Source organism: Xylocopa sonorina, chromosome 6 (assembly GCF_050948175.1).
Source record: "Xylocopa sonorina isolate GNS202 chromosome 6, iyXylSono1_principal, whole genome shotgun sequence".
NCBI classification, from domain to species: Eukaryota; Metazoa; Arthropoda; class Insecta; order Hymenoptera; family Apidae; genus Xylocopa; species Xylocopa sonorina.
In genome coordinates this window covers 13,344,986-13,371,815 of record NC_135198.1, presented here as the reverse complement: position 1 = coordinate 13,371,815, position 26,830 = coordinate 13,344,986, and the positions used below count along the sequence as shown (strand labels likewise).

Genomic DNA, 26,830 nt, shown 5'->3' with positions numbered 1-26,830 from the left:
TCGACATTTGACCGTGGAAATCGTAGGATCGAAACGAATATCGTTCGGTGAGAAGAATTCCGCGGGAAATCGAGCGATCGATCGTGGATGAAAATTGGTGGAGCGCGCGCATTCTGGGCGACAAACGTGCAGCCGTCGCACGAAAGGACAGACTAGTCACGGTAGTAATAATAGCCGAAATATTCGACGGTTTTGTTCGTCGTATGCGTGGTCGTGAGCACGATTTCGTGGGATGTCGGCTGGCGACATGTGGTTCGACGAACGCAATCTGCCATTGACGTTTCGAATGAAACTCGTCAAAGATCGCCCCCACATCGGCACTGGTGAAATTAATTTCGAATCCGCAGGAATGAAAATTCTCCGTCTCCCCCGTAGATCTTAGGAGGAAGGCAAACTTTATTTATTGTGCGATGCATGGGAATGTTTAAAGCAACGGCATCGGAGCGCGATAGGCAAAGGAGCAGGGGCCGCAGAGAGAGAAAAAGGGTTCTTATAGTCGTAGCTTTCCAGCTTTGGGTAAGCCGATATGCATTCATTATAATAAGAAATGGAAGGCGGCGAGCGAAAAGTTTGAACGCGCCCTGGCTTATCAACTTCCTCTGAATTTTCTATTATTTAAGAGAATTCTCGTTCCATCTTCTGCGCTCGCACCCTCGATCCTATCTGTCTCCTTTCCTCGATGCCTCCCTTCCTTCCTCGCTGCCGAACCCTGGCCACTTCCCTCGAAGCACAACGCGGAGGTACCGAGCAACTTAACTTAACTTAACTTCCCTTCTTTCGATGCGGTGCAAAAGCTAAGATGCGCGGCATTTGAAGTTTCTCAAATGCCCATTACCATATTTATTTGTCATTCAACGCAGCCCTTAAATGCGTTTCACCCGTAAAACTAACAACTCCCTTTTCAGCTTGCATTACCGTAAATAGCGAACGATGTACCATGGACTATATTTTTATACAAAATGAAACTATCCCAACTCTCAATTCCCTCGCGCGGAAACCATTACCGTTATCAGCGAAACTATTCTCTTTCAAAAACAAAGAGTTCGTTCAGAGGCGATACGTTTTCACGAAAATATATCTACGCGAGCATACATCATTTTTTTTTTTTTTTTAAATAAACCATTATTTCGCGAGCATGTCGTTTCACAACACAATCTTCGGTGCGTGCCACAAGCAGCAGATACGATCGCGCAATAAAAAATGTGGCTATTTTTTTACGTACACCTTCTCGCGAAAGGGTATTAACTGTATACAAAGGTCGTATAGTTGCTAGCGGTGCATAATATAAATACCGTAAATGACGCATAAAAGTGTTTCGCATGTAGGCCATGAAAGAAGAAAAAAAAATATAGACAATTAAGTTGTAAACGAACGTGCAACGGTAAAATTTCAGTGATGCCACGTGACGGAAGAATATTTGAAATTCTCAAACCTTTCCTCGAGTCGACATAATGTAATCTGGAGAATAATTTCGCTCGAAATTATGACCGCGGCCAAAGAGATCTACGTAGGAACTTGAGGAACCGTATAAACTGAAATACCGATCGTGCAACGAAACAGAGGTTCCTTTCAGCCCTCTACGATTCAGGGTGGTGAACTTTGGAAGTATGATGTTACCATTTTACGGTCGGTTTCGGTGTTACCGATTCAGCGAACGATTTGAAATCGTACGGATGATTGCAAACATGTAGAAATATGCGACTTACCAGTATATACGAGAGATAAGTAGAATATCTCAGAGAAATGCCGATGAAGTTCTTTTGGACGTCATCGTTAGGTTAACACCAACGATCTTACAGATCAAGAGACAGCAATGAGAAATCTTTAAATATAGCAAAAGTATTACAGTTTGTACGAATAGCATAGTAAAATTGATACTCTAACAATAATGACAATTGAAATTTTACACAACTCTTAATAAAAGAATGTTCGTTACAACCATCCATAGGAATAAAAATACTAATGAAATACTTTACCTAAACAATATTCTTGTTTCTTCTCCCACGAAATCATGAGCTTTTCGGAATCGGAGGAACCGGTTGCACTGCACGCGGAAGGAAATATTTAGAGGTTGGTAACACGCCAGCAGCGCCACCTGATAGATAATATATTCTTAATATTAAGAAAATAATAATATATGAATGTTTAAACGATAAGTTTTCGGAAAAATTAACATTCGATAACGTACTTGGATTTTCCTCGAAACAGATCAACGTATACAAGATTATGTATTATTGGAACACGTTTCAAATGGTTACCTGAGGACTAGTAAAAAACTTATCCTGAGAATCCCACTAGTGGCGAGTACAAACGATCGGCCACAAAAGAAAATGAAACGGGACACTTTCTAATAGAGAAAAAATATTCTCCTTTTTAGACATCGTAGAAGCACGTGAGAAATTCGAATAAAACTGTAATTGTATTCTGGTATATTTTAGTGACTAGATATCGTTATTACTCACGTCAGCCAATGTAAAAACGAAGGGTAGGAGAAAGCGGGAAAGTCAGGTATTCCAGCGAAACACTAGGCGATGATGGTGGCGACGCCAATCCTGCGAACAGAAGAAACAGCAGTGAAGCAACGTGCTTAGCCCATTTTAACTATACAACTGCCGAAATATGATCGTTCGTATTGTGTAATTTGTTAATAGTTTGTATCCCCTTTCTCTATTTTATTGTTCCGTACAAGTAATACAGATACTGTGTTTTCATAATTGAGAAAGAGAGAGAGAGTGTGCACGTTTTGTATAATTTTCATATAAATAAAAAACAAAATTAGTAATATCCTTTTTATTGCCGACACAAATCACCGGAGCCTCATGTTTCTCTGCTGGTATTATTTTTAATGTTTTATACGGTGTATGGATTTAACCATGGACGTTCGAAATGAGGTATGATATAACTATACAGACTTTTACCTTTTACGACATACAGAATTAAGATTATCTCGTATGATTCTTTGATTGTTGTAGATTTTGAGGTTAGGTTTGCAGTTGTAAAATAAAACTGAAACTATTATCGATCATAAATTGTAACTAATGGATTATGTTATTTAATTAATGATAATATTGTAAAATGTGTAACTGTAGATAAAATATATTTTAAATTATTTTGTATATTCTGTATTAATTTGTATTTAAGTTGATTTTCTCACATTGGTATTTACATGTGTTGATAATAACAAATTATTAAAACTTCATGCAATTATGATAATGTAAGTTTTTAGCCAATCTTTTAATAAAAAAGAATTAAAAATAGAATCTGACACTAGTGAGTGTTTATTGATCGACCTAAAACTATTTGTGAATATTATATACCTATTTTATGTTGTCCATCTTATTTTGTTTCAGCTTGATTTCCAATTTCTAGATTTACATGATTTGAATGATAATGATAAGAATCATTTGATAGGCATTTTAAAATCAAATGTTGCTAATGATACCTTAAAATTGCCATGGGACACAGTTGAAACCAGTAATGATATCGACACATCTATAGCAGAGATACCACAACTTCACAATCAGTGGTATCACAATGGTATTAATTTTATATAAAACTTCATGTATATTTCAATATGTCTACTATAATTAGATAAAATTATATTACATTGACCTTTGTCCCCATTTAGCAATGGCACCGCCACCACCTTCGTATACACAACAAATAATATGTAGCGACTGGCAGGGACCACCAATTTATCCAGTTCCCACGGATGCTCATATACAACCATTCATGCCCGCCATGACTTACACCCATCCTGGATACAATCTTCCAGGAGAAATTCACGATGTTAGCTGCAACAGAGAAAACAATAGAAGAAATAATCGAGGAAGAGGAATAAGGAGAGATAACTTTAATCGTGGAATAAATCCTGCGAATGAAATACAACCAGGATACATGGGAGAACAAGGACAATTTCATCCACCATTATCTTTTGTCGTTATGTATCCAGATCAAACGCAACAACAACAATTTTCCAGCCATGTTCACTATCCTCCACTAGCTATATATCAACCAAATATTCACACGCATACAAGCACACATCCTCATACGCAACCTGCTTATGGATACCCTCCGTATCATCATCCTGCAGGAAATATGAGATGCATTCGACAAGCAGCACCTATAATTTCTCAACCTACTCAAGAATGTACAAAAGTACAAACTACAAAGTCTCATGAGAAACGAGTGCAAAATGTTTACACGCCTGTTAAGCAACCTTTTCATCAGGTTAACGAAGAAGAAAATTCTTCACAGACCAATATAGTCACTACAGTAATAACTGTAAATAACAGTAAAGTAGAGCAATGCACTGATAATATGGACGAAAATACTGCCAATAAAAAGAATTCAAACACAAATGGGAAAGTACCTCCTGTTAATGTTAAAATAGAGCATAACATTGTGTCCACTGTAAATGAAAATTGTAATGGAACTGAGAAAAATGATGTACCGTGCGTGAATATTAATAGTAGTATCGAAGTGAAGCAAAACGGAGAAACTGATAAAGAATACAAGAATGAAACTGTTTCTAGCATCAAAACCACTGTTGTTAAAACATTATCGAAATCAATTTCTAAAAATGAGAATGAAGTTCATAAAGAAGATACTCCTATAAAAAGTATACAAGACGAAGTGGTTACTAAAACATCGGGTAACTCATCCGTTATAAATACTCCGATAGTTGTACCAGTTACATCATCGCCAGCTTTGTGTAGCAAATCTTGGGCTAGTGTTTTGAAACAAGGAAGCGCAGAAACGCAGTCTACCCCATCAAATTACAAACCAACAGCACGCATTAATCCTTTGCCGATCACTGAAAACAATATAACTTCCAACATTCAGTTCCAACCAACAGAGAAAGATCAACATAGTGGTACAACAGCTTTTACAAACGAAAATATTTCATCCAATTTACAAAGTATTGTAAACGAAAGTAAAACTCTGCAAGTAGAATCGTTACAAAATCGTTATAATGATCCTATTGCCTTTCGAATGGGTGGTAAGTATCATTTACGTGCATAAAATTAACCGATACAAATATATTTTATCGTTAAATTATACTTAAATATTTTTTTTTTCAGAATTTTTATTAAATTATCAGATGGATAAACAAACTGTAAGTTTATTACCCAGAGGTTTAACAAATCGTAGTAATTATTGTTATATTAATAGTATATTGCAAGCATTGCTTGCCTGTCCACCTTTTTACAATCTTTTAATGGCTTTACCACATTCTAAAAATCCCGGTAAAACGTCTTCCACTCCACTTATTGATAACATGTAAGTAAAGAGTCGAGAGATTTATTTGAAATTTGTATAAATTTGTATAAACGCTTGACCGTTTTCTATGCAGGATCAAGTTTGTACAAGAATTCACACCTTTATCCGATGGTGCTCGATTGGCTAGAAAAGATAGAGCAAATAAACGAGGAGAAGACACGGTAGTAGATATACAAAGTGGAGTGGCCTTTGAACCTTTTTATGTATATACAATGTTAAAAAACACGTCAGCTGCGGGTGTATTTTCTGTGGAGGGACGCCAAGAAGATGCAGAAGAATTCCTTTCGTGCCTTCTGAACGGTATCAATGACGAAATGCTTGAAGTGAGATCATAATAACATTCAATTCCAATTTCAATTTTAATGACACAATATAAATTTCGTTTTCATTTATTTCAGCTTATTAAACTAGTGAATAATGACCAAAACGTTACAAGTAATATTGAAAGTAATGTAAATTATAACAATGGAGAAGAAGAGTGGAAGGTAAAGTATAACGTTTTACTAACTGATACAGTTGGTTTAATCATCTATGAGAATCATTAATAAAAAATATTCGTAGGTTATGGGTCCAAAAAATAAAGGATCTATCACACGCTGTACGGAGTTTGGAAGAACGCCTTTATCTGATATATTTCGCGGACAATTAAGATCTAGAGTATCACGAGCAGGAGAACAACCAACAGACAACGTCCAACCTTTCTTTACGTTACAACTTGACATTGAAGTGCGGATTTTTTTATGAAAATCCAATAAGACTTTTCAGTGCGATGACATATTAGTAAAACATTTCACTTTCAGAAAGCAGAATCTGTAAAAGGTGCGCTAGAAATTCTCGTTGGGAAAGACCAGTTAGAAGGAATGACGTGCAGTAAAACGAAACAACAAATAGAAGCTTGGAAGCAAGTTACTTTGGAAGAATTACCCGTCATTCTCATATTACACCTAAAGTGGTTTGACTACAAACTTGATGGTTGCTCAAAGATTGTGAAAAGTGTCGAATTTCCGATTGATCTGAAATTAGATAGCAGTAAGTAGTAACATTACCGATTTTTTTCCTTTTCTTGTGCTTCTAACATTTTAAATCAATGAAAAAAATATTAATATAATATAAAAATTATTTGTTACAGAATTCCTATCGCCAAACGCTGTAAAGAAACTAAATCCAAAACAAAAACATTATAAATTGTTCGCAGTCACTTATCATGATGGGAAAGAAGCAACGAAGGGCCATTATGTCACAGATGCATTTCATGTTGGATATGGTGGTTGGGTCAGGTATGATGACAGTTCTTTAAAAGGTGTCTCTGAAAGTAATGTATTAAAACCCACTCCTCCGAGAGTTCCGTATTTACTATATTATCGAAGATGCGACACTATCGGAAATAACCAGTCAAATAGTGGTAAAGCACGTTAAAACGAAAAATATTAATTAAACTTATAGATGAATCTATATTCTGAGTCTAAAGAGGCAACTCGAGGGAATAGCTTTTACAGTTTTGTGGTTCTTGTTGATATTTGTATCTAAATACAGAAAATGTTTATTAATCAATACCATTAAAAAAAAAACAAAAAAAAAATAGAAAGATATTTCCTTTTTAACATGCTGTACTTCCATGAAACATTTGTACTAAGATTGTTGTTACGAGTTTTATGCATAGTTTTCTTGGTACGCGAAATAAATAATAGTTAAAGTTGAAGTTAAATAAGAGTTTTGATTTTGGCATTCATAATTCTATTGAAGTTAATGAGCGCTTACACATTACATTTTATCAAAATATTAAATGTCGAGATCTCTTGTACATATCTTTCTTATTCTAATTATGAAAATATATAATGTATAAGGAAAAAAAAAACAAAGTATACACAATAATCTTGTAGAAAATGAAGCAAAAATAGAGAAAAGTTTTTCTACTTTAATGACAAAATTTCTACGAAATGCAAATTTTATATATATCTGAAAAAAGATACATCTTATGCGTTAAGTTATTTTTGTATATAACCTTCCTGCGCCTTTATAATACTCCAACTTACCAATTATTTACTACTGTAATGCGTTAATTAAATAGATAATTTATAGTTTCAATGAAAATAATTGGGAAGCTATTCAAAATAAATACATACATCGCTGTCACTTATTATACAGAGTTAAATTTAAAAAATGAAAAAAGGAATATTTAAAAAAATAATGAACATGTATATAAGTTCCAGGGTAAAGGAATTGTTACTATCACCAATAATTGGTAAGATGGAATACTAACATTTCTAGTGAGGAAGATTGTACGAACATAAAATTTGTGTACAAAACTCTACATTGTATGTGTCAAAAAAAAACTTATGTCTTTAATTCCAGTTATTTAAAAAAGGAAACTATATTCATGTATTCTCACTTTGTACATGTTCAACCATACAAACATGCATTTTCTATTTTTTGTAACAAATTTATGAATGAACTCGTTTAAGAAATGTAAACTTCGGTTCAGAAACAATTTATTGTATTGTTCACTTTACTATTAAAATACTTAAATTACTTTAAGATACTTATTAATGTGCGTGTTTGCTGTCTTGTTTTGCTTTGGGTCAACGCGTGTATACTTTTGTAACTTTCCCGTTCTTTCTTTTTCATTTCGTATTTTATAACTGCTTGTATTTTAAGTATGATAGTATATATACTTACGCGTGAGTTTAATTATTTGAAATAGCGATAAAGTTATATAGAAACCCATCGCAAAACATATTATTTAAACTCTGTTTGGCAGATAATGTAGATAAGAAGTAGTCTCAGTAAAATAATTACTTCCTATGGAATTGTAAATATATATATATATATAAATATACATATATTTATAAATATATACCTAAGGTTTACAAGAATTAATAAAAACATGTATATATGTTATGAAAACTTGATTATGCTTATGTTATAAAATATTTATTGTTTCAACTATTTGCACTTAATTTCTTATATAACTATAATTACTTCTTTCTATTATAATGCTATAAAACCGTTTGAAGTTCATACAAAATTACAATTACATGATATATTTTTTAATAAATAAATAATATATACACAAAGATTCTTTTAATACTCCTACAAATTTAACTGATCATGATGGTGGATTAAGTTGGTTTTATATGTATTGTGAAACTATAATATATAATGCAATAAAAAAAATATGTAACAACCATTCCCAATAATAAACAGATACAAGAAATACTTTCAGCAAGTGAAATATGCTAAAAATGTGGGAGGCAGACTTTTCCCGCAAATAATTCTGAAATTACTGTAATCCATAAAGCTAAGACAAAAAGTATATAAGAGATACCAACTTGGTGTGAATTCGGTAATTGGTATGGTTGTCCACCGATTTCATCAATGTGGAAACCCATTGGAAATATAACAGCTGCCAAGCAGAACAACACCACTGAAATATAATTTTGTACTGTTAAGTGTACGCAAAGTTTCAATTAGAAAAACAATATTATTCATCCTTACTAGCTGTAAATCCCACCCATCTTGCATAAGGTATAACGTTACGATCCCAATGAGAGCTAGCTAATAGTATTATGGTAGCTGTTATTAAAATGCAACCAACAAAAATACAAACAAGAGCCATGAACCACTCGGGCTGTAAATCTGGACTGTAACATACTTGTGGTCTATTATACAATGTCATACATGACCACATCAATCCTAATCTCGTATCTCCTAAAGAAGGAAACGATCAAATAATTAATACGAATAAAATTTTAAAGAATAATTTGTACTTGAGTCTACATATATTTATAGTAATTACATAAATACCAACAGTATATTGAATTGCATAATTATTGGAATAAATTAATAGAAGCGATGCATAATTTATAGTCACTCACCGCCAACATCAGTAATAATCCAATCAGGCATTGCAAGACTGACAATAGCAAATACATCGGCAGCGAGAAACAGTGTTCCCGAAATAATTGTCAATTTATCCATTTTATTTTACTAACGAACAATTAATTTCATGTTAGTATACGAAAAACAATTAAAATCATCGTCACATCATTGTATTTGAATTATTACTTTTTACTCTTGTAAGTAAACTACAAGTTTTTGCGTGTCTAAACATCTACGTACGTATGTATTACTGTTGTTTACAACTTTCTAACCTCAGCCTTGTATCGTGAGATATACGCATGCGTTCTGTCAAACGTCAAATGAAATGAGTTAAAAGAAAAAGTAAATATTAAACTGATGTTTATTAACTCTCGAATTTATTTTAGTAAAAAAATTAAAATAATTATAATATTGTATAACATTATCTTAATTTTCTATACAAATGGAAAAATCACAATTTTTGCAGAAAATAAAAATCTTTATACATGTATATATTTTGTCACATAATTCATCAAATTATTTAAATATATGCTATTTTAGTTGAAAATAAAAGATTTCAAAATTAATTGGCAAATAAAATATTTATCGCTAAAGTGTATTTGAATACATAGAATAATTTCGTCTTTTGAATTTCTTACAATTCGGTTCAGTTTGTATGAAATGATTATTACCTGAAATACAAACAATGCAATTTTACTGGATAGTTAAAATAATGATGTATACCTTAGAATTAAATCATCATATATTACTCACTATCATCTGTACAATCATAATTTACTGCTGATGATAAATTATTAAGACTTTCATCTGCAACACTTTTACTATTACTTAGTTCTGATTCCTGTTCTTCATTACCGCTTTTAGGAAATACATTTAATGGTGATGTCCGACTAAATGTATTACCGGTTATGCCTCCATCAAATGTGGAACTTAAAACATTATCTTCATCAAACGAAGCAGAAATATCATGAGTACTTGATATTTGATCACAGGATGTTTCCATCAATAATTCACTGGATTTCGATTCCTTTGTATTACTTGTTAACTGCAGTAAAACAGATGGATCATCAATACCCAAAGTGTTACAAAATTGCGTAGTTTGATCATTTATTATTAATCGTGGTGAGTCAAATGAAATATCTGTAGCATCAGGGTTATATGGTTTTACAGTTTGTGTAAAATTTAATGGAATTTGTAAATCACAATTAAATTTGTTTAAAATTATAGCTTTTTCCTCCTCAGTTGGTGTAAAAATCCATCTGGTATTACCATATTGTCCAGGCATATAATGAATTCCATTCTTAACGCTTAGCAAGTGATTCGTCAGATATAATATTGTTAACCATTCTAAATCATAATGTAACGTCAATGGTATATCTGAATTGTGCTTTAGCTCAAGTATTTGAAGAAATTTTCGTTTTGGAAGACATTTATCTAATGATAAAAATTTAGTCACTCTTGTTCCTCCTTTTTCAGGAATAAGAGCTGCAAATTTACAATGTAAGTGAGCAGAAAACCAATAACTTGGATAATGATGTTCCAAAAGTTCCATAGTTGGTGGACTACCAAGCATGTTATTTTCTATATCATGTCTGCAAGAAAAATTTGAGCACTTGTAAAGGCTCAATTCCAAAAATTATATGCATATGTATACAGGTAGCTTACTTAAAGAAAGGTTTCCCTTTTAATAAAATATTTTCATCTCCAAATTTAGTTACACCCGATGGCCAATCGTGTGATAGGAAAATATCAATATTACCAGTAAGCTATAATTACAAAAATTATAAAAAACTAAGTAATGAACAATGAATATTTTTTAGTTGAAATTTGTTCTTTTATTACCTGCTTTAATCTAAATATTTCTAAATTTCTAATGTGATATACACTTCTAATTGTATTTTCATTATACGGTGGTTTTTCGTAACGTCCTTGCATCCAATGCTGACTTTTATAAATGCCTGACAAACCTGCAATTCTGATACCCCCTATCATTATTACACTAGCATATCCTAAATAATAAATATTAGGAGCTACCCATCCACCGTATGGTAACTCTTGAAGATAATTGGAAGCTTCATGATTTCCTCCTATAAATATTGTTAACACTGGGGCAATTTTCTCTCCAGAGTAATATCTATAATATATACATGTACGTATAACTTTAAAAATTCTTAAATTTAATCAACTTTATTTAAATATCCTGATTTTAACGATGCAGAATTGTCAGACTTACTTATAAAAGGTACACATGTCTTTATATTTATCAGGTACAGCCATACAATTTAAATCACTTAAATTTCTCGTAGATTGAAAATCTCCACAACAAATGAGCAAATCTACCTTCTTCCCACTAACTTTTTCCATTTCTTGAATAGTTTCGTAGATAATATCTAATTCACCGTGTGCACAACCTTCTACGGCAATCCTCATCTTTATTGTTTCCTTATATATGTATACTTTTACTTAGAAATAAATAACACATTCACCTATTTCTCACGCAATTACACGATTGAAATTTCAATTCGATAATAAAAGAAGTCAAAACAAATAGAATAATGACATACTTTAACCTAAAAGTTCTTCACTACATACGCCATATTATTACATAGCTATATCTGTATACGTTACCATAGCAACGTTTAGTATGAAGGTTCTATCTCCCGCTTTAGAGGTAAGAGAGAGAAAGATATATAGGAAACCTGTAAGAAAGAGTGAGATAGAATTGCCTACCCTTCTCTAGAACACCTGGCGCCATCTCTGTGAAAAGTGCTCAAACTGGTCGCTCAGCATTATCGACAGCGAAGTGAACTACTCAAGAACTACTGGCGCCATCTCTGCGGAAAGTACTTAAACTAATGCCCGAGCAGTTTCAGCTCTTCTCCAAGAGATGGCGCTAGTGCTTCAGTAGTTCACTTCGCTGTCGATAATGCTGAGCGACCAGTTTGAGCACTTTTCGCAGAGATGGCGCCACGGGTTCCAGCGTAGAGTCGGTAACACCTGTCTCACTCTTTCTTATAGCTTTCTTATATATCTTTCTCTCTCTCTCTCACTTCTAAAGCGGGAAATATACGAAAAATTACACAACGAGTGAGATATACGATAAATTACAATAAATTATTTTTATTTAACAACGAATTACAGTAAAACTGTTGAAATATACAATAAATTACAATAAAACTTAAGTTTTATGTAATACAAATAGTTGTAATATAATATTTCTTGTCGATGCAATTAAATTAATTTAATTAAAACTACTTTAAATCAATTTAAATAAAACTAACCTATGGCAGCCATTAGCTTCTAATTATTTATTCAATATTTTTTAATTGTATCACTGTATGATGCAATTAATAATTACATATTAAATAAATAGAACCCGGGTCTCACCACGTGGAGGTTGCTGCGAATGGAGACCCACCCTAACCGCGTCCCATCCACCCACCTTTTATACAAGATATTATTAAACAAAACCTCCTTTCAATGTACATTTGCAACAAGTTCGATCTCCGATCCCTATGCAAACGTACAATGGAAGGAGTTTTATAAAGAATTTTCGCGAGGAAGATGTTACAAATGAAAGGAAACACAAATACCCTGCCTGGCCAATAATTGATTTTAATTTCAAACCAATCAACCTAACTAGGAATGTACATCGACTTAAAAGAAGTGATTCCTACCTATCAAGAGGTCTGAAGATGTTTCACCCTACGTATCCAAAGATCGAAAAGAACACAGTACATGAAGTACTTTGTATTCATGAATTCGAAGTGTTTGCAAAAGCAAACAACAGATGAAAAGCTCTGAAGTAACAAAGGAAGAATATAATACAAGATTTTGCACAGATGAACAGAAGCGATCGAATTTACGAGATGCGAGACAACATATAAGTAACGACAAAAGACGACAGAATTGAAAGCACTGGAACACCTAAAACAGCACTGGAAACACTGGAACACCTAAAATAAAACTGGAAATACTGCAATATCTGGAACAGATGTACACAAGAAATATACCCAAGATGAAATACATATAATATATAATATATAATATACAATAAATATAAATATAAGGTAAATATAATTAGAAGTACATATAATAATAATAATAAAATAAACAGGACAGGAAACGCTGCAATATCTAAAACAGAAATGTACAACAAGCAGAATAGTAACATACAGGTTAACAAGTTTCACAATAAATAAATAATAATAAGTAATAATTAATCATAACAATTAGTATTATATATGTATGATTATACCTTGGTTTTCGTTGCATCACTTACTATACGTATATCACCATCCTGATGTTATATTACTTCGATCAAATGTACGTCGTCTGTGAAACTGTAAGCTGCAACAAAAACTTATACAATGGATTAGTAACACCCTACACAAATTTGACGAACAAACAGTATAAATCAGATATAGAAAAGCATCATTTTATTGAAATAGCATCATGAAAATAATGTATGTAACATGTAATAAAAACAATATGTTTGCTTATAATGTACATTGATCTAACTTTAATTTTACAGATAATCTGTATTCTAATGTACTTTGCGAATTTTAATGCTTATGCATTCTGATACACATAACACGCAATGGAATGTTTAAATATCAATCATAAATCAATATTAAATGAAAGGTAAAAACCAGAGAGTATCTATTCCTAGAAAATAACTGTATCATTTTGTAATATTTTATAACAAACGCTCGATCAGTAGAGATATGAAATAGAGAATTGAAGAGACAAAAGGACTCCGTCGTTTCTCATTATTATCGTTATTAAATATCGTTAATGAAGTATTCATTCTTTTCCGTGTCAGTTTATTATAACGTCAAATAAAGAATACTTCAAAATTAATCGCGACAACAGCCATATTGTGGCACTCTTCATAATTCGCAACACTAATTCGCGGGGTGTGTCAGAAAAAAAGCAATACGCGAGCAGCCACTTCGGGGCGCTTTTCTTAATTCGCAATGCTAATTTATACACCCATCATTTAACTACGCAACACTAATAAAAGAGATTTTTAAACAGTGATCTGCATAGGTGCAATGTCACCACGGTGCAATGTAGCCCCTTGGCTACTGTGGTGACTCTATGCAAGATTACACTTCCATAACACAAATGGAAGAATTTATAGATACGATATCGCACCCTCGTGCGACGTAGCTCCTTTGGCTACGGTGATGATGATATTTCCACAGAATAAGTGGAACATTTGGGCATTTTATTAGTCGCAACGCTATCGTGAGAACCGCGATCATTCATTATCGCAACACTAATTGGAATTGAAGACTGAACTATAAAACTAGTTGAAAAGTACAAACTACATACTAAAATAGTAAATACAATTTAATCTTATTCACGAAACAAATATTAGCAAACAATAATTATAGGTACAGCAAACAATCGCGATCTCATGATTCGCAACGCTAAAAGTGCAACACGATTATCATTTTTACGCAACTCTAATTCAAAGCGCGATATATTAATTAATACGCAACTCTAATCAAAATCGCGACCTGGAGGTAATCGCAACTCTAATAACAACCGTGATCTGGAGATACTCGCAACTCTAAGAAAAATCGCGATATGGATTTATACGCAACACTAAATGGAACCGTATTTAATCATTCGCAACGCTACAATGGAAACCGCGATTTGCCCAGCATTCTGCTGGCTAGAATATAATACTACACAAATATGAGCATAGTGACAAAGTGGTAACAAGCAATGACTTTGCATCGAGAGGGTTGCCTGCCTCTGAATGCATAGTCATTAGTAGTTGCCCTCTTCTCCGGGCCTCTTCGGCATATAGCCTCTTCTTTCTTCGGGCATGAAGCCTAGAATCAATCCTGAAACTTATATCTAAGCTCGAGATTCCCTGAGCGCAAACCAAAAAATAACATACAAAGGTGAAATAAAAATATAAATCGCGAAAGTTCTCAACGCACGCAGACAAGCAACGATTGCAAAGAATCGTTGCTCGTACAAACGTGCCAAACCTCGAGCAGAAAGAAACGTTCGTTTCGTCAAATCGCGACCGCGACCGCGGGTCGATTCGAATGATGGATCGAGTAAAGCCAGTGGCGAACAGCATATCCTGTTCGCGCCAGCTATACCGTCGATCATTCAAATCTGATTCCCTGAAACAAGTTGAACCACGCGAAAAACGCGCCTGCCCGATCGGTGACTGTGGTCAACCTGCCCGGCCCTACCTACTTATTATTAACAGACAAACATACCAGAAGTAAACTACCTACCTACCTAACCCTATATTTAAAAGGCAAAAGATTCACACCAACACATTCGTTCAACCCCCGGAAATTTCTCATTCAAACACTCGGGCGCAAAAATCCTACACTAGAGAGAACGCCCCGGGACGCCTCCGACACCCGAGCTTGGCATACACCTCGCACACTCTAATGGTACGTACCAATGCTGTAATCGGCTGACGAGACTAGCGACCATTGCGTACAACGCCAGTAAAGCGTTTTTATCTACATTTGAATATTTTATGTGACATTTGAAACGTCCAACAAATCTGTATTTTTCGTAAAACACACAAGTTCTATTAGTGATACAAATGTTATTGCGATTGGTACCTCTGTCGTGATTCAGAATAAATTTGGTACCATTTATAAGTGATAGTTAATTGTTTCTACGGAAACGACGCACTTCCACGGCCTAACCACACACACACACAACGTGGAAGATACGTCGTGCACGATACACTAGCACGTCAGCCGCGAAAAAAACATTTGATTAGTTATTATACAATCATCGCACTCATCGCCTTTTCCCCACCCAAGTAGCACCTGGGCACGTGAATGAGGTCCTGGCAATGAACACGGAAGGGGTTAAACCTGAAAATCCTGATCTAAATATACTGATTAGCGCTTCGTGAAAAGTTATTCATTGATAGTTATTACGCTGCACAGAGTTTTAACAATTTAATAAACGTACTCAACCGCTATAGCCACCAGCGTGGTTGACGCATTTTCGCGTCCGCGAAAATGGTTAACGTGGCCAGAACATCATCGAGTAACATTCCAGACACGGCCTCCCTTGAGGCAGGAATTGAGATACGCTCAATCAGCGCGCCACGAACCCCTAAGCGAGATCCGCAGCTACCAATACCCTTGGTGAGGGTGGCGGGCTCCCCCGTCTGCCCTTCGGAATGGCCGAGGGCCTTACGGACGGGGCAGGGCGCCCGTACTGGGACGCTATAGCGAAAACTAATGAACTAACCAGACACGAAGCTAGAAATGCTCTATGCAGTGGAGTAACTAACTATCAATTATTAAATAATGATCGAGAAATGAGAAAGAAACTTGACAATTCATTATAATATTATAATGTATAGAACAGAGTTAAGGGCGCGGCGCGACGCGAACAAAGTGAAAGATTCTTCAACCTAAAAAATGATCGACATCCTTTGGGATGTAACCCTTCCTTCGAAGCGCACCCACCCCTCATGAGATCTTACGAAGGAGCAAAGCAAACCCATAAGAGGTTACTACTACAGCCACCAGTACCAGTTGACGTATTTTCACGTCCGCGAAATGTTTAACGTGACCAGGTGCCTACGGTGACACCCAGGCACGACCTCTCCTTGAGGCAGGGATTGGGATACGCCCAATCAGCCGGCAGTGAACCCAGTGCAGTAATCTCAGTACGCAGTCCACCACTACCGATGCCCTCGGTGGGGGTGACGGACTACCCCGTCTGCCCGTCGGAATAATCCGGGGGCCTTACGCAACGGGATAGAGGCCAATACTGGGACGCTATAGTGGTAACACAACGCTACTCGACATTGAACATAAAGTTCATTTATTGACTGATAAGAATAATTAAATTTAAATTCAAAGTTATATTTCAAATTCAAGTTGAATTTTAAATTAAAAGTAAATTTAAAGTTAAACTTTAAATTACAATTAAATTTGAAATCAAAGTTAAATTCGAAATTAAAATTAAATTTAAAATCAATTATTTTACATTCCGTACATTATAATGACAGAAGGAATTGGTAAGCGTCTCCATCATTGTCTCGATCAGTATTCAATGTAATATAACTATACAGTTGAATTAAATTTTACAAGAAATGTACTAATTTCGAGCGATCCCCTCATCAAAGCAATCATTCTAAACTATGAAAATAATATTCAAGCTCGATGCTTTGATTTCAAAATCTACTCGATGCAAAATGTCTTCTTGCACATATAACATGACATAGTTTCGACAATCAAGCAAATCAACTTCTATTACAACGAAAGCTATACTATATATTCACAGTATATTCCATATATATGATATTTATCATATATATGATTTATTCTATACATTCAATTTACAACATCCACACCAACATTATTACACAAAGATTATAATTATCGCAAAAACGAAGTCGGAGGGTATCCGACTTCATCACTATGCACTAATGCAACAATGCAGTTGTAATATATATTACTTACTTGTTTATAGAAATAAATTGTATCTATATATATTCATACATGTATATAATTATTAATATTCATAAGAATATTTCACTTCTATACATATTCGAGTCTAGTATACTACTTCCTTTTAAACTTTCTAAATATACTTATTATGTGTGGATGAATCATAACTATTGTAATACGTGTATTTAGTTATTTAATAACTATTAGTATTTCTGCTATTATATTATGACACTTAAAAGCGCGAAGTACAAGAAGACCTAGCCTGATCTAATAAATAACACTCACAAAATAAATGTTACCACTCATGGATATAATTTTATATCCATGGTCACTATGCTCATTGAAAGAATTCTACGTAATTACAACCAGTCACTCATGCCGATTTGGACCTTTCGTCCTACGACATGATTGAGTGACCAGAGGAACTTAAAGGCATGCGACTCACCGATCGCATGTGTATGGAAGAAGTCATCGGAGATGCTACCGATGTCTGGAGGAAGTCATCGAGGATGCTGCTGATTTTTGGAGAAACTGCTGCTGCTGCTGATGTTTGGAGAAGCTGTTGCTGCTGCTGCTGCTGCTGCTGTTGCTGCTGCTGTTGCTGCTGCTTCAGTGTAGTCTTCGAGGATATGGCAAATGCCTGAAGAATGTCATGTTATGAATTAAAATTCATGTTACCACACAATCAATTAGTTAAGAAAAAATATTAAGAAATGTTGCTTACCTCTAGCAGGACATCGTGAACGTTGTCGTCAGAGTAGATATGGTAGATGAATCTATCGTAGAAGTGGCTGAAAATCTTTAACAGAAACCATATTATTATAATTTGGTCTTTTAAATTTCTTGTTAATATTTTCAAGTATTAATTTACTTCATTATGATTAATTTTGTAATTGCTTACAATAAATTAACCACAATTATGTTAATTTAATAATCACAGAGATTAAAAGTTTAATAAATTTGGAATTATTAGTAAAGTACGAAAGATACTTACATTTTTGGCTTTTGAAGCACAGCTACATCCTTTAGGTAGACAGCAATGAAGCTAATACCGAGGCAGCAAGTATTTAAACAAAAAATTAAGAAAAAGAAATATATAAATAAAAGACTACAATACTATTGCCATTTACGAAGCAAACACTGACTCTACTCTTTCGCGTATGAATATTATAAAAAAAAAATGTAATTAAAATTAGAGCAGCTGTGCTCTAAAAAGTACTAAAACTATTTATCGTAACAAACACTGATTCTACCGACCGCATTGCGCGCGGTCACCAAAATATTCTGAAAGAAAAACATTGTTAGGGGGAGGACAAGGGGTAAATAAAAACAACACACAAGTTATTTTCGTATTATTCTTCATCTTTCCTGATCGAGCGTTTGTTCTAAAAAATATTACTTTCTATTTAAATTATCGAACTATGCATATATAAATACGTATATATAAATAAAATAGATTATAAAATTTGAATATGTTGTAAAATATATTCAAATATTATAAACTATTTACGAACATATTAAGAATTTATGATTGATGTGTAAAAATTCTATTACGATTATTTGTTATCAAAATTTAAAGCATATTCAATATTCCTAATCAACGAATTATATTATATAATCGTAATAAATCATTACTTGTTACATACATCATGTGTTCATCATGAATTATATATCAAATATCACCAAACGATGAATAAAAACGTAATATAAATTTATACTATACGTTGAACGTTCAGTATACCCATCCTTTACAAGATGTAACTGATTAAAAATCTGTAACAGAACGAAACAAAACAATTCGAATAAATATACAAAGATATAATTAGTTATATTAAGATTTTGTAGTAAACGAGTTCATAAATCATATTTTCAAAGTTCAAACAAAGTTTATGAACAACTACGAACAATGAAACGCATAATAAAAAGAAAAGCAAAGATAAATTCGTATTTATAATGATAATGTTCAATAAATAATTAATCAATGTTCATAATAAAATAAAAGTGTAATAGAATAGTAATTAAGAATACTACGCAGTCGAAAAGTAAGTGTGAACGTACCTCAAAAAGTTTTATTCGCCGCAGAGGACGACACGCACATTTTACCACCAGTCGAGGCCGACACGAACTGACTGTCGGTGCCGCTCGCCGCATGCCCGTAGGCGCCCGAGCGAGAACGAAGGCGTCCGAGCGCGGTCGAAGGCGCTCGAACGTAGTTTTCGAACTACGCTACTACGTGAAATCCGTGGCCTTGGTATTTCGCTATCTGCTTCAACTGTAAACAAATCAGCTAATTGAAAATCTACTACAAGAGGCACGTCTCGAAAATACGAGGTCCAGGAAAATTCTCGTGCGTATTTTTCTGAGAATAGTGCGCACTGTTGTGTTATGGTATATATTGTCCTAGATAATTTGTACAGAAAAACATTATATGTTAGACGTATAGAACACATATAACATGTATAATATTTCACTCTACATATTATTTTATTATCTATACAATGTTAATTGCGAATATTGCAGTCCATTATGTATTGATTTATTGTATATCTCACTAGTGTTATTGCAATTTTTTGTATATTTCCCGCTTTAGAGGTAAGAGAGAGAAAGATATATAAGAAAGCTATAAGAAAGAGTGAGACAGATGTTACCGACCCCACTCTGGAACACCTGGTGCTATCTTTGTAAAAAGTGCTCAAACTGGTCGCATATAATTATCGGCAGCGAAGTAAACTACTGAAGACTACTAGCGTCATCTCCGAGGCGAGTACTGAAACTAATGTACGTTTTTATGCGTGTGCAAGAGAGAAAGTAAGAAATTTAATTAGAACAAGTAGATTAAAGGTACGATTACGTTTAACGCGTATCGTGCAGTGCACTTACGTGAATGATGAGTCTTATTTTCTCTACGGAGGAAGGATGGATTATATCCCACTTAAAGTATCTTAATAATATTTACACGAACGTAAAAGATGGCCAAACGCAATGTAAACTAATTTTTGACGAAACATTATTTGAAATAAACTCTCAATATTTACGACAAAATCAAACAATTCAGTCAGATCAATATGAAGGGATGTTATTACAAAATAAGACTAAAAAAAGAAAACGATCAAAACTTTTACCAGATGAAGATTTGAAGGAAGTACGTAGAATACATACAGAATTTAACTGTTTAATTACCTAATGGAATATTTATTCTCATTAGCATAATTTATTTCTAGATAGATAATATCAAGCAAACATTTAGCAAAATAATTTCAATTGCAAAAGCGGACGGGTTATTTTCTACTAAAGTGTTGTCTGATAATAATGAAGCGGCACGCTTGGCATCACAAAAATTTTATCAAGATACTTTTTACAACGAAGAAAAGAATTTTTATGGTTGTAACGATACAACTGTAGCTATCACATCAGAATTGAAGGAGAAAAAATATGTATTCCCTCAAAAATGTAGATTTTATTGCTGTGACGTGAGAGACATTACGGACAAATTGGATCTGCATAACCAATATGATTTTATATTGTTGGACCCTCCTTGGTGGAACAAGTCCATAAGAAGGAAAAAAACCAAATATTCAAAAGCTAGGTGATCTTGTATGGTTCAATAAAAAAAAAAAAAAGAAAGCTCTCTGAACAATTTAATGAGGACAAGTACTTTGATAATGGTATAAGTTTTTCTTGTTCTTAATTTTGTGAGCATATGGGTAAATAAAATTTTGGATGCAACTTTTTACCATAAAAAGATTGTCACATTGTAATATTTTATAATCATTGCAATTCTGTTATATTGATCAGTTGTATTTTTTACACTTAAAGATATTTTCGTTCTTAATAATGATTTGTAACAAATAGTGCATCATATGTTGTGCAAATTGTGTTTTATATTTATTTGTTAAACAGCTATAAAATGATGTATAACGAAGAATTGGCCAAGATACCAATTGGGAAATTACTATGTTCCAATGGACTTGTAGCTATATGGTGCACCAATGCACCGAGTCATTTACATAGTATCTTCAATAATATATTCCCATCCTGGGGTATTACGTACAAAGCAAAATGGTATTGGGTTAAAGTAAGTATGTCTTGTAACTAAATATTTATGAGAAAATTGCCTGTAGAACTATGAATAATACAAATTATGCTTGGCGATATCTCAGATTACTCAAGCAGGAAATACAATATGTAATTTTAATTTTGCACCTGGTAAACAGCCTTATGAATTATTAGTTTTGGGATCTGTATTAAATAGAACTGGAGTAGACATCCCTGATGGTAAATTATTAATAAGTGTACCAAGTGCTGTACATTCTCATAAACCACCACTTGCAGGTACATGTTATGTGACAATAATTGTACATTGTAAAAATCATTAAAATTATTAAATCGTCATTTTAATACCAATTACAGAAGTCATGAAGGACTATTTGCCAAATGAACCAAAATGTTTAGAAATATTTGCAAGATACTTACTTCCTGGTTGGACAAGTTTAGGTCTTGAAGTATTGAAGTTTCAGCACGTATCATTGTATACAATAATAGAAGAAATAAAAGAAAGTGAAAACAGTACTAACATAAATGTAAATAAATAGTATGTATCAAATTTAGAAAAATAACAAATGTTTCGTTACTGTTGTTTATTATTATCATAAATTAATCATAATTCCATGATAATGAAATAATATTAGTGCGAAGTTCCATTTATATGCTCGCTAATACCATATTTTACCGAACTGCGATAGCCATTTGGATTCATCGTTTGCCACCTCCAGAAATCTTCACCTACATTAAAAAAATTGCATTAAAAGATTATTATATTCATTATAAATATACAGTGTAAAAATATTACTCTACTTACACATCTGTTCTACGTTATACTTAGTTCTCCATCCTAATTCTTTTTCCGCTAAATCTGTATTAGCGTATGTGGACACTATATCGCCTTCCCTTCTATCTTTTATAACATACGGTACTGTTGTTCCTGTCACATTCTCGAAAGTTTTAATTAGTTCAAGTACTGATACACCTTTGCCGGTGCCTAAATTATAAATTTTTAGCCTCAAGTGTCGTTTATGTAAAGCATTTAAAGCTGCTACGTGACCTGCGGCTAAATCCATAATGTGAATATAATCACGTATACCTACAAAAAAAGAAAATACATTTCGAAAACGATTCCATTTAAACAGTATATTCTAATAACGTATCATTAAAAAACATTATACAAAACGGTGCATATATACCTGTACCATCTTTCGTAGGGTAATCGCCTCCAAAAATAACTAACTCCGATTTCTGTCTTAAAGCTACTTGCGCTATGTAAGGCATTAAATTCGTGAACGACTTTGTAGGATCTTCCCCAATCAAACCACTTTGATGAGCACCTACTGGGTTGAAGTATCTTAGAGAAATTATATTCCAATTCTGTTAAATAAAAATAACACCTTGACAAGTATTTCGTATAGTTTCCTTTTTTAGTAAATTTTAAAAATTATTTTCTCGATTAATATAAACCTAAAACGATTATATAAAGTATACGCACTTTTTCAGCTCTCGATATATCTTTAAGCATTTCTTCAATAAAATACTTTGTTCTTCCATAGACATTGCATATATCACCCGTCGGATGTTCTTCCGTAATTGGGAGCTCGTTTGGTTCTCCGTACACCGTGCAAGAACTACTAAAGACTAATTGAAAGCAGCCAGCGGCTTTCATTACCTTGAACAAAAATTTAATTTATATCTCCCCCGTACAACGAGGATATAAAAATTTATCTTAGCTTACCTCCAACAAATTGATGGCACCAATAATATTATTTCGATAGTAATGAAGTGGGATTTGCATCGATTCGCCAACTGCTTTTATTGCAGCGAAATGAATTACACAATCTATTTTATGCTGAAATATAATGTGATATAAGAAACAAAGTAAAAATGTTTTCTAAATCTACCTTTCTTTTACATCTTTTGCACCTTATTAAAAACTGTTTCAAGTTTATCTCGATCGACAAGATCGCAGTTGTAAAATGTGACTTTCTTCCCTGTGATTTGTTCCACTCTTTTAAGAGCTGCGGATTCGCCACTACTTTCCGTTACGCTGTTAGCAAAATTATCTATTGCAACAACCTCGTATCCGTTCTCCAAAAGTTCGACGATGCAATGGCTACCGATGTAACCGGCTCCTCCAGTTACAAAAATAGTTCTCCAATCTTCGGGCATAGTTCTATTTAAAAAAAAAAGGATATAATTACTAAACTTTATACTTTCCCAAAATATTTTGCAATCGTTTTTCAAGTTATTATACATGAATTTATAATTTAATCGTGTCAAACATTATGCAAATCGATGCGGTATACATATATGACCGGAAATCTCTCTCTTCTTAATTACATCACACACGTTCTCATTCAAAACTAGATTTCGAAAGAATTTATATATGAATCTACAATTTTTAAATTATAATTTTTTATTTTACATTTAGTGCATGTTTCTAAAATACGAACAAAGTATGCATAATACATACGTTCGCACAAGCAGAGGTAGTGGTGTGATTTCTAGTACAAGGTAAAGTTCACAGGTGTTTCGGACATTCACCTGCGCCAAACTGAGTTCAAGGACGTTAAAACACGTAGTAAATTACTATTATTATATTGATATAAACAATTAGCATCATCATAATGATTATCTATTTAATTACCGTACAGTAACTAAACGTGGACAGCATTTTTCTTAAATTGAACACATTTCAAATAGTATAAATTTTCGACTTGCTACGTCGAGGAAAACTTTTACGTTGCTTTACACAACAAAAGTGCGTGTAACGAACATTAAAATTTAACCATCCCTTTATTTACTTATATGTAATATAAAATAGAAATAAAAAAGTGCTTTTCAAGGATACCATTTGCAACTTCCAAATTTATTAACAGCTTTTCATTATAATTCAATTTAAAAGTAATAAATACAAAAAAGGCAATGTCTATTTCACTTTTTCAATATTTATAATTTATAGTAATTAATATTATACTATGATAGATTAGGACTTTTATCTCCTATAGCATTATATTACGCTTATAAAAGAACATTATTTATTACCTCGATTATATGTAAAATCACGTGTAACGAGTACGTCAGACTAACGCAGAAGGATTCGAGGACGCGTCCGCGTAATCACTGACTCCGCTTCAGCTACGTGCGTCGTCTTCTGGTATAGGAAAGTAGAGTTTAGTATATTCGTGGAATGCGTCCCCTCTTATACACACTGTCGTACGTATCATTGTAGACACACGCATACTATATACTTCGACCCTCTACAGTCTTTCCTTTCTACTGCACAAGTTCTTCCTTTCACACAGACACCATCCGCCTATTCACTTGCCTTCTTGATAAGAACAGGAGAAACGATGGAAGATACACGTGAATCACACACTTACAGTTATCGCTTACATCATCAGATGATTTTTAACAGATTGAATCAATTAGATAACAGATAATCGAAAGTAATATCAGAGTCTGTTACGAAAAATTGAAAAAGATTCAATCAAAACAAAAATGTAAAAGGAATATTTCTTTCGGGATGTTACGTGAATAAACTTAATTATACAATTAAATGAAAAATACTTTGTTTATAAATTAGACCATTCTTTTAATTGCTCGTGTATTTGAAACGTAACATCGGAAATTTATTGTGTTGTTAATACTTGAATTAATTTGTGTAACAACTCCTTCTGTTCAGCATTTAGATAGAGCCACAATTCACCTTCTAAATCCAGTAGTGCTTGATAATCATGTGATTGGCACGCTAATACCAAAGATTGTAACAGTAACAGTTCATCTTCGCTCATATTAAAATCTGTAATACATATTTAATTACAATATGATTGCAACCACTTAAGCTACTTTGAAACAAAAATGCCAGCACTTGCTTACCATTATCTGTAGTTTCTTCCACCCATGCATACTTCTCCAAAACCTGTGCTAAAGAAGGTGCTAATCTTTGTGGTGATGGTTGAAGTATAAGTAACAATAGTACTCTAGTCACTTCACACCTATATATTAATAAAATTAGAAAAGTAAGACTCTTATCACTACTCATAAAAATAAATTATATTTACAATTATTTATAATACCTGTGTAATATAATACTATAATTGCCCCTGGCTCCAGCATTAATATAACTTTCAATAAATTCAACAAAGTCATTCAAAATTTGTAAAGCAGATACATAATCACCTAATCAAATATTTGCTATTTAATCATTAGATCTGATTCAAATAAAATTTTATAAATAATTTTAAATAATACCTTGCTTGATATGGTAAGACACCAATGTATTGATTGCCTTTGTAGTAGGAAATATATCAATAGCTTTACATAATTGTTGTGTACCAGCAGGAGTAGGACCCAAAGCTAACGCTAATTCTAGTGCTAATCCAGCCGACATTGTATTGAATCCTGACTGATTGTGACAACGTGCTAAAGCATGACCGAAACAACTTATTGCAGCCTAATATAAGCAATTGCCACTTTAATGATTGACAGATTTATTTAACTACTTCTTAAATCACATTTGTAAAAATGATAAACCTGTATATTTTCCTGCCCTATAGAAGGACATCCTATATCTTTATCTTTTTTATCAGCCACAAGGAATTCTCTGCCAGCTTTTACTAAAAAGTTTAACTCTGAAAAAATGTTCTCAAGTGTTCCTTGGCATCTGGCTGCAGCTAATGAACACAAGCCTGCATACTGCCATAACTCTTTTTGTTCACATTCATTTGCCAGCGTCCCTAAAAAAATAATTAACAGCACTACATTCTTCTTACTTTATCAATGATATATTTCATACAATTTCCGCATTACATACCAAATTGATCACTTGCTTCTGCAACATTCGGTTTCCGTAAGAATCTCCTAAAATGAAAATATTAGAGATTATAATAATAGTTTAAAAATAACAGCTCACGTACCAAAATACATAACAAAATACTTACTTTTTCAGTTTATTAGATATACTATGATATTTTGATAAAAAATCTAACGAATCTCCCATTGTTTGCCTTTGATTTAAATGTGACATTTCTGCTTAAATAATTTATCTTCGTGTAATCGATTACACTTTACAATATACTTATTATCCTAAAGCATACAATCATTTTTCAATATAACACCAAACACAAAAATACTGCTTATATACATTAAAC

At 33.2% G+C, this 26,830-nt stretch overlaps 6 protein-coding genes across 7 annotated transcripts; 2 read left to right on the top strand and 4 right to left on the bottom strand.

Moving 5' to 3' along the window:
• The first annotated feature begins 2,520 nt into the window (after positions 1 to 2,520).
• Usp10 (ubiquitin specific protease 10) lies at positions 2,521 to 6,710 on the top strand. The gene is made up of 9 exons (XM_076897090.1): positions 2,521 to 2,891; positions 3,351 to 3,537; positions 3,629 to 5,002; positions 5,085 to 5,283; positions 5,357 to 5,606; positions 5,682 to 5,768; positions 5,845 to 6,009; positions 6,084 to 6,312; positions 6,413 to 6,710. Exons 1-9 carry the CDS (start codon positions 2,862 to 2,864, stop codon positions 6,697 to 6,699), a joined length of 2,808 nt encoding a protein of 935 aa, XP_076753205.1. The 5' UTR covers positions 2,521 to 2,861; the 3' UTR covers positions 6,700 to 6,710.
• A 756-nt stretch (positions 6,711 to 7,466) lies between these two features.
• Positions 7,467 to 9,342, bottom strand: LOC143424837 (uncharacterized protein C16orf52 homolog A-like). The gene is made up of 3 exons (XM_076897195.1): positions 9,159 to 9,342; positions 8,779 to 8,991; positions 7,467 to 8,707 (listed from the first exon to the last, which is right to left on the bottom strand). Exons 1-3 carry the CDS (start codon positions 9,259 to 9,261, stop codon positions 8,520 to 8,522), a joined length of 504 nt encoding a protein of 167 aa, XP_076753310.1. The 5' UTR covers positions 9,262 to 9,342; the 3' UTR covers positions 7,467 to 8,519.
• A 326-nt stretch (positions 9,343 to 9,668) lies between these two features.
• On the bottom strand, positions 9,669 to 11,773 carry LOC143424809 (lariat debranching enzyme). The gene is made up of 5 exons (XM_076897138.1): positions 11,396 to 11,773; positions 11,005 to 11,296; positions 10,828 to 10,928; positions 9,916 to 10,754; positions 9,669 to 9,833 (listed from the first exon to the last, which is right to left on the bottom strand). The coding sequence occupies exons 1-5, from the start codon at positions 11,590 to 11,592 to the stop codon at positions 9,751 to 9,753; spliced, it is 1,512 nt and encodes a 503-aa protein (XP_076753253.1). The 5' UTR covers positions 11,593 to 11,773; the 3' UTR covers positions 9,669 to 9,750.
• Positions 11,774 to 20,430: 8,657 nt separating this feature from the next.
• On the top strand, positions 20,431 to 22,270 carry Mettl4 (Methyltransferase like 4). Of its 2 annotated transcripts, none has more exons than XM_076897156.1 (5): positions 20,431 to 20,772; positions 20,852 to 21,216; positions 21,531 to 21,705; positions 21,791 to 21,962; positions 22,041 to 22,270. In XM_076897156.1, exons 1-5 carry the CDS (start codon positions 20,515 to 20,517, stop codon positions 22,220 to 22,222), a joined length of 1,152 nt encoding a protein of 383 aa, XP_076753271.1. In that variant the 5' UTR covers positions 20,431 to 20,514; the 3' UTR covers positions 22,223 to 22,270. The 2 variants fall into 2 exon arrangements, with proteins under 2 accessions (XP_076753271.1, XP_076753273.1); XM_076897158.1 differs by having other exon boundaries at positions 21,791 to 21,968; positions 22,041 to 22,161.
• On the bottom strand, positions 22,253 to 25,096 carry LOC143424822 (UDP-glucose 4-epimerase). Its single transcript, XM_076897159.1, has 7 exons — positions 24,723 to 25,096; positions 23,601 to 23,850; positions 23,413 to 23,526; positions 23,170 to 23,346; positions 22,871 to 23,051; positions 22,489 to 22,770; positions 22,253 to 22,412 (listed from the first exon to the last, which is right to left on the bottom strand). Exons 2-7 carry the CDS (start codon positions 23,844 to 23,846, stop codon positions 22,315 to 22,317), a joined length of 1,098 nt encoding a protein of 365 aa, XP_076753274.1. The 5' UTR covers positions 23,847 to 23,850; positions 24,723 to 25,096; the 3' UTR covers positions 22,253 to 22,314.
• A 151-nt stretch (positions 25,097 to 25,247) lies between these two features.
• LOC143424826 (40-kDa huntingtin-associated protein) lies at positions 25,248 to 26,765 on the bottom strand. Its single transcript, XM_076897179.1, has 7 exons — positions 26,621 to 26,765; positions 26,494 to 26,540; positions 26,214 to 26,416; positions 25,932 to 26,133; positions 25,757 to 25,859; positions 25,557 to 25,675; positions 25,248 to 25,479 (listed from the first exon to the last, which is right to left on the bottom strand). The coding sequence occupies exons 1-7, from the start codon at positions 26,704 to 26,706 to the stop codon at positions 25,310 to 25,312; spliced, it is 930 nt and encodes a 309-aa protein (XP_076753294.1). The 5' UTR covers positions 26,707 to 26,765; the 3' UTR covers positions 25,248 to 25,309.
• Positions 26,766 to 26,830: the final 65 nt, after the last annotated feature.

What these genes read in the sequence shown, in the direction of transcription:
- LOC143424809 (XM_076897138.1), bottom strand. Translation starts at nt 11,592, where the DNA reads ATGAGGATTGCCGTAGAAGGTTGTGCACACGGTGAATTAGATATTATC. An exon ending in GACATGTGTACCTTTTATAA is followed by an intron (nt 11,297 to 11,395) that starts GTAAGTCTGACA and finishes TATATATTATAG; the next exon opens with ATATTACTCTGGAGAGAAAA. An exon ending in AAATATTTAGATTAAAGCAG is followed by an intron (nt 10,929 to 11,004) that starts GTAATAAAAGAA and finishes TTGTAATTATAG; the next exon opens with CTTACTGGTAATATTGATAT.
- LOC143424826 (XM_076897179.1), bottom strand. Translation starts at nt 26,706, where the DNA reads ATGTCACATTTAAATCAAAGGCAAACAATGGGAGATTCGTTAGATTTT. An exon ending in TAGGGCAGGAAAATATACAG is followed by an intron (nt 26,134 to 26,213) that starts GTTTATCATTTT and finishes TGCTTATATTAG; the next exon opens with GCTGCAATAAGTTGTTTCGG. An exon ending in GGAAGAAACTACAGATAATG is followed by an intron (nt 25,480 to 25,556) that starts GTAAGCAAGTGC and finishes TATGTATTACAG; the next exon opens with ATTTTAATATGAGCGAAGAT.
- Mettl4 (XM_076897156.1), top strand. Translation starts at nt 20,515, where the DNA reads ATGATGAGTCTTATTTTCTCTACGGAGGAAGGATGGATTATATCCCAC. An exon ending in CAGATGAAGATTTGAAGGAA is followed by an intron (nt 20,773 to 20,851) that starts GTACGTAGAATA and finishes ATTTATTTCTAG; the next exon opens with ATAGATAATATCAAGCAAAC. An exon ending in ACCAAATATTCAAAAGCTAG is followed by an intron (nt 21,217 to 21,530) that starts GTGATCTTGTAT and finishes TTTGTTAAACAG; the next exon opens with CTATAAAATGATGTATAACG.
- Usp10 (XM_076897090.1), top strand. Translation starts at nt 2,862, where the DNA reads ATGGATTTAACCATGGACGTTCGAAATGAG. An exon ending in TATTGCCTTTCGAATGGGTG is followed by an intron (nt 5,003 to 5,084) that starts GTAAGTATCATT and finishes TTTTTTTTTCAG; the next exon opens with AATTTTTATTAAATTATCAG. An exon ending in TGATCTGAAATTAGATAGCA is followed by an intron (nt 6,313 to 6,412) that starts GTAAGTAGTAAC and finishes TATTTGTTACAG; the next exon opens with AATTCCTATCGCCAAACGCT.
- LOC143424822 (XM_076897159.1), bottom strand. Translation starts at nt 23,846, where the DNA reads ATGCCCGAAGATTGGAGAACTATTTTTGTAACTGGAGGAGCCGGTTAC. An exon ending in ATATATCGAGAGCTGAAAAA is followed by an intron (nt 23,052 to 23,169) that starts GTGCGTATACTT and finishes TTTATTTAACAG; the next exon opens with AATTGGAATATAATTTCTCT. An exon ending in GTATAACGTAGAACAGATGT is followed by an intron (nt 22,413 to 22,488) that starts GTAAGTAGAGTA and finishes TTTTTAATGTAG; the next exon opens with GTGAAGATTTCTGGAGGTGG.
- LOC143424837 (XM_076897195.1), bottom strand. Translation starts at nt 9,261, where the DNA reads ATGGATAAATTGACAATTATTTCGGGAACACTGTTTCTCGCTGCCGAT. An exon ending in GATTATTACTGATGTTGGCG is followed by an intron (nt 8,992 to 9,158) that starts GTGAGTGACTAT and finishes TTCCTTCTTTAG; the next exon opens with GAGATACGAGATTAGGATTG. An exon ending in ATGGGTGGGATTTACAGCTA is followed by an intron (nt 8,708 to 8,778) that starts GTAAGGATGAAT and finishes ATTATATTTCAG; the next exon opens with TGGTGTTGTTCTGCTTGGCA.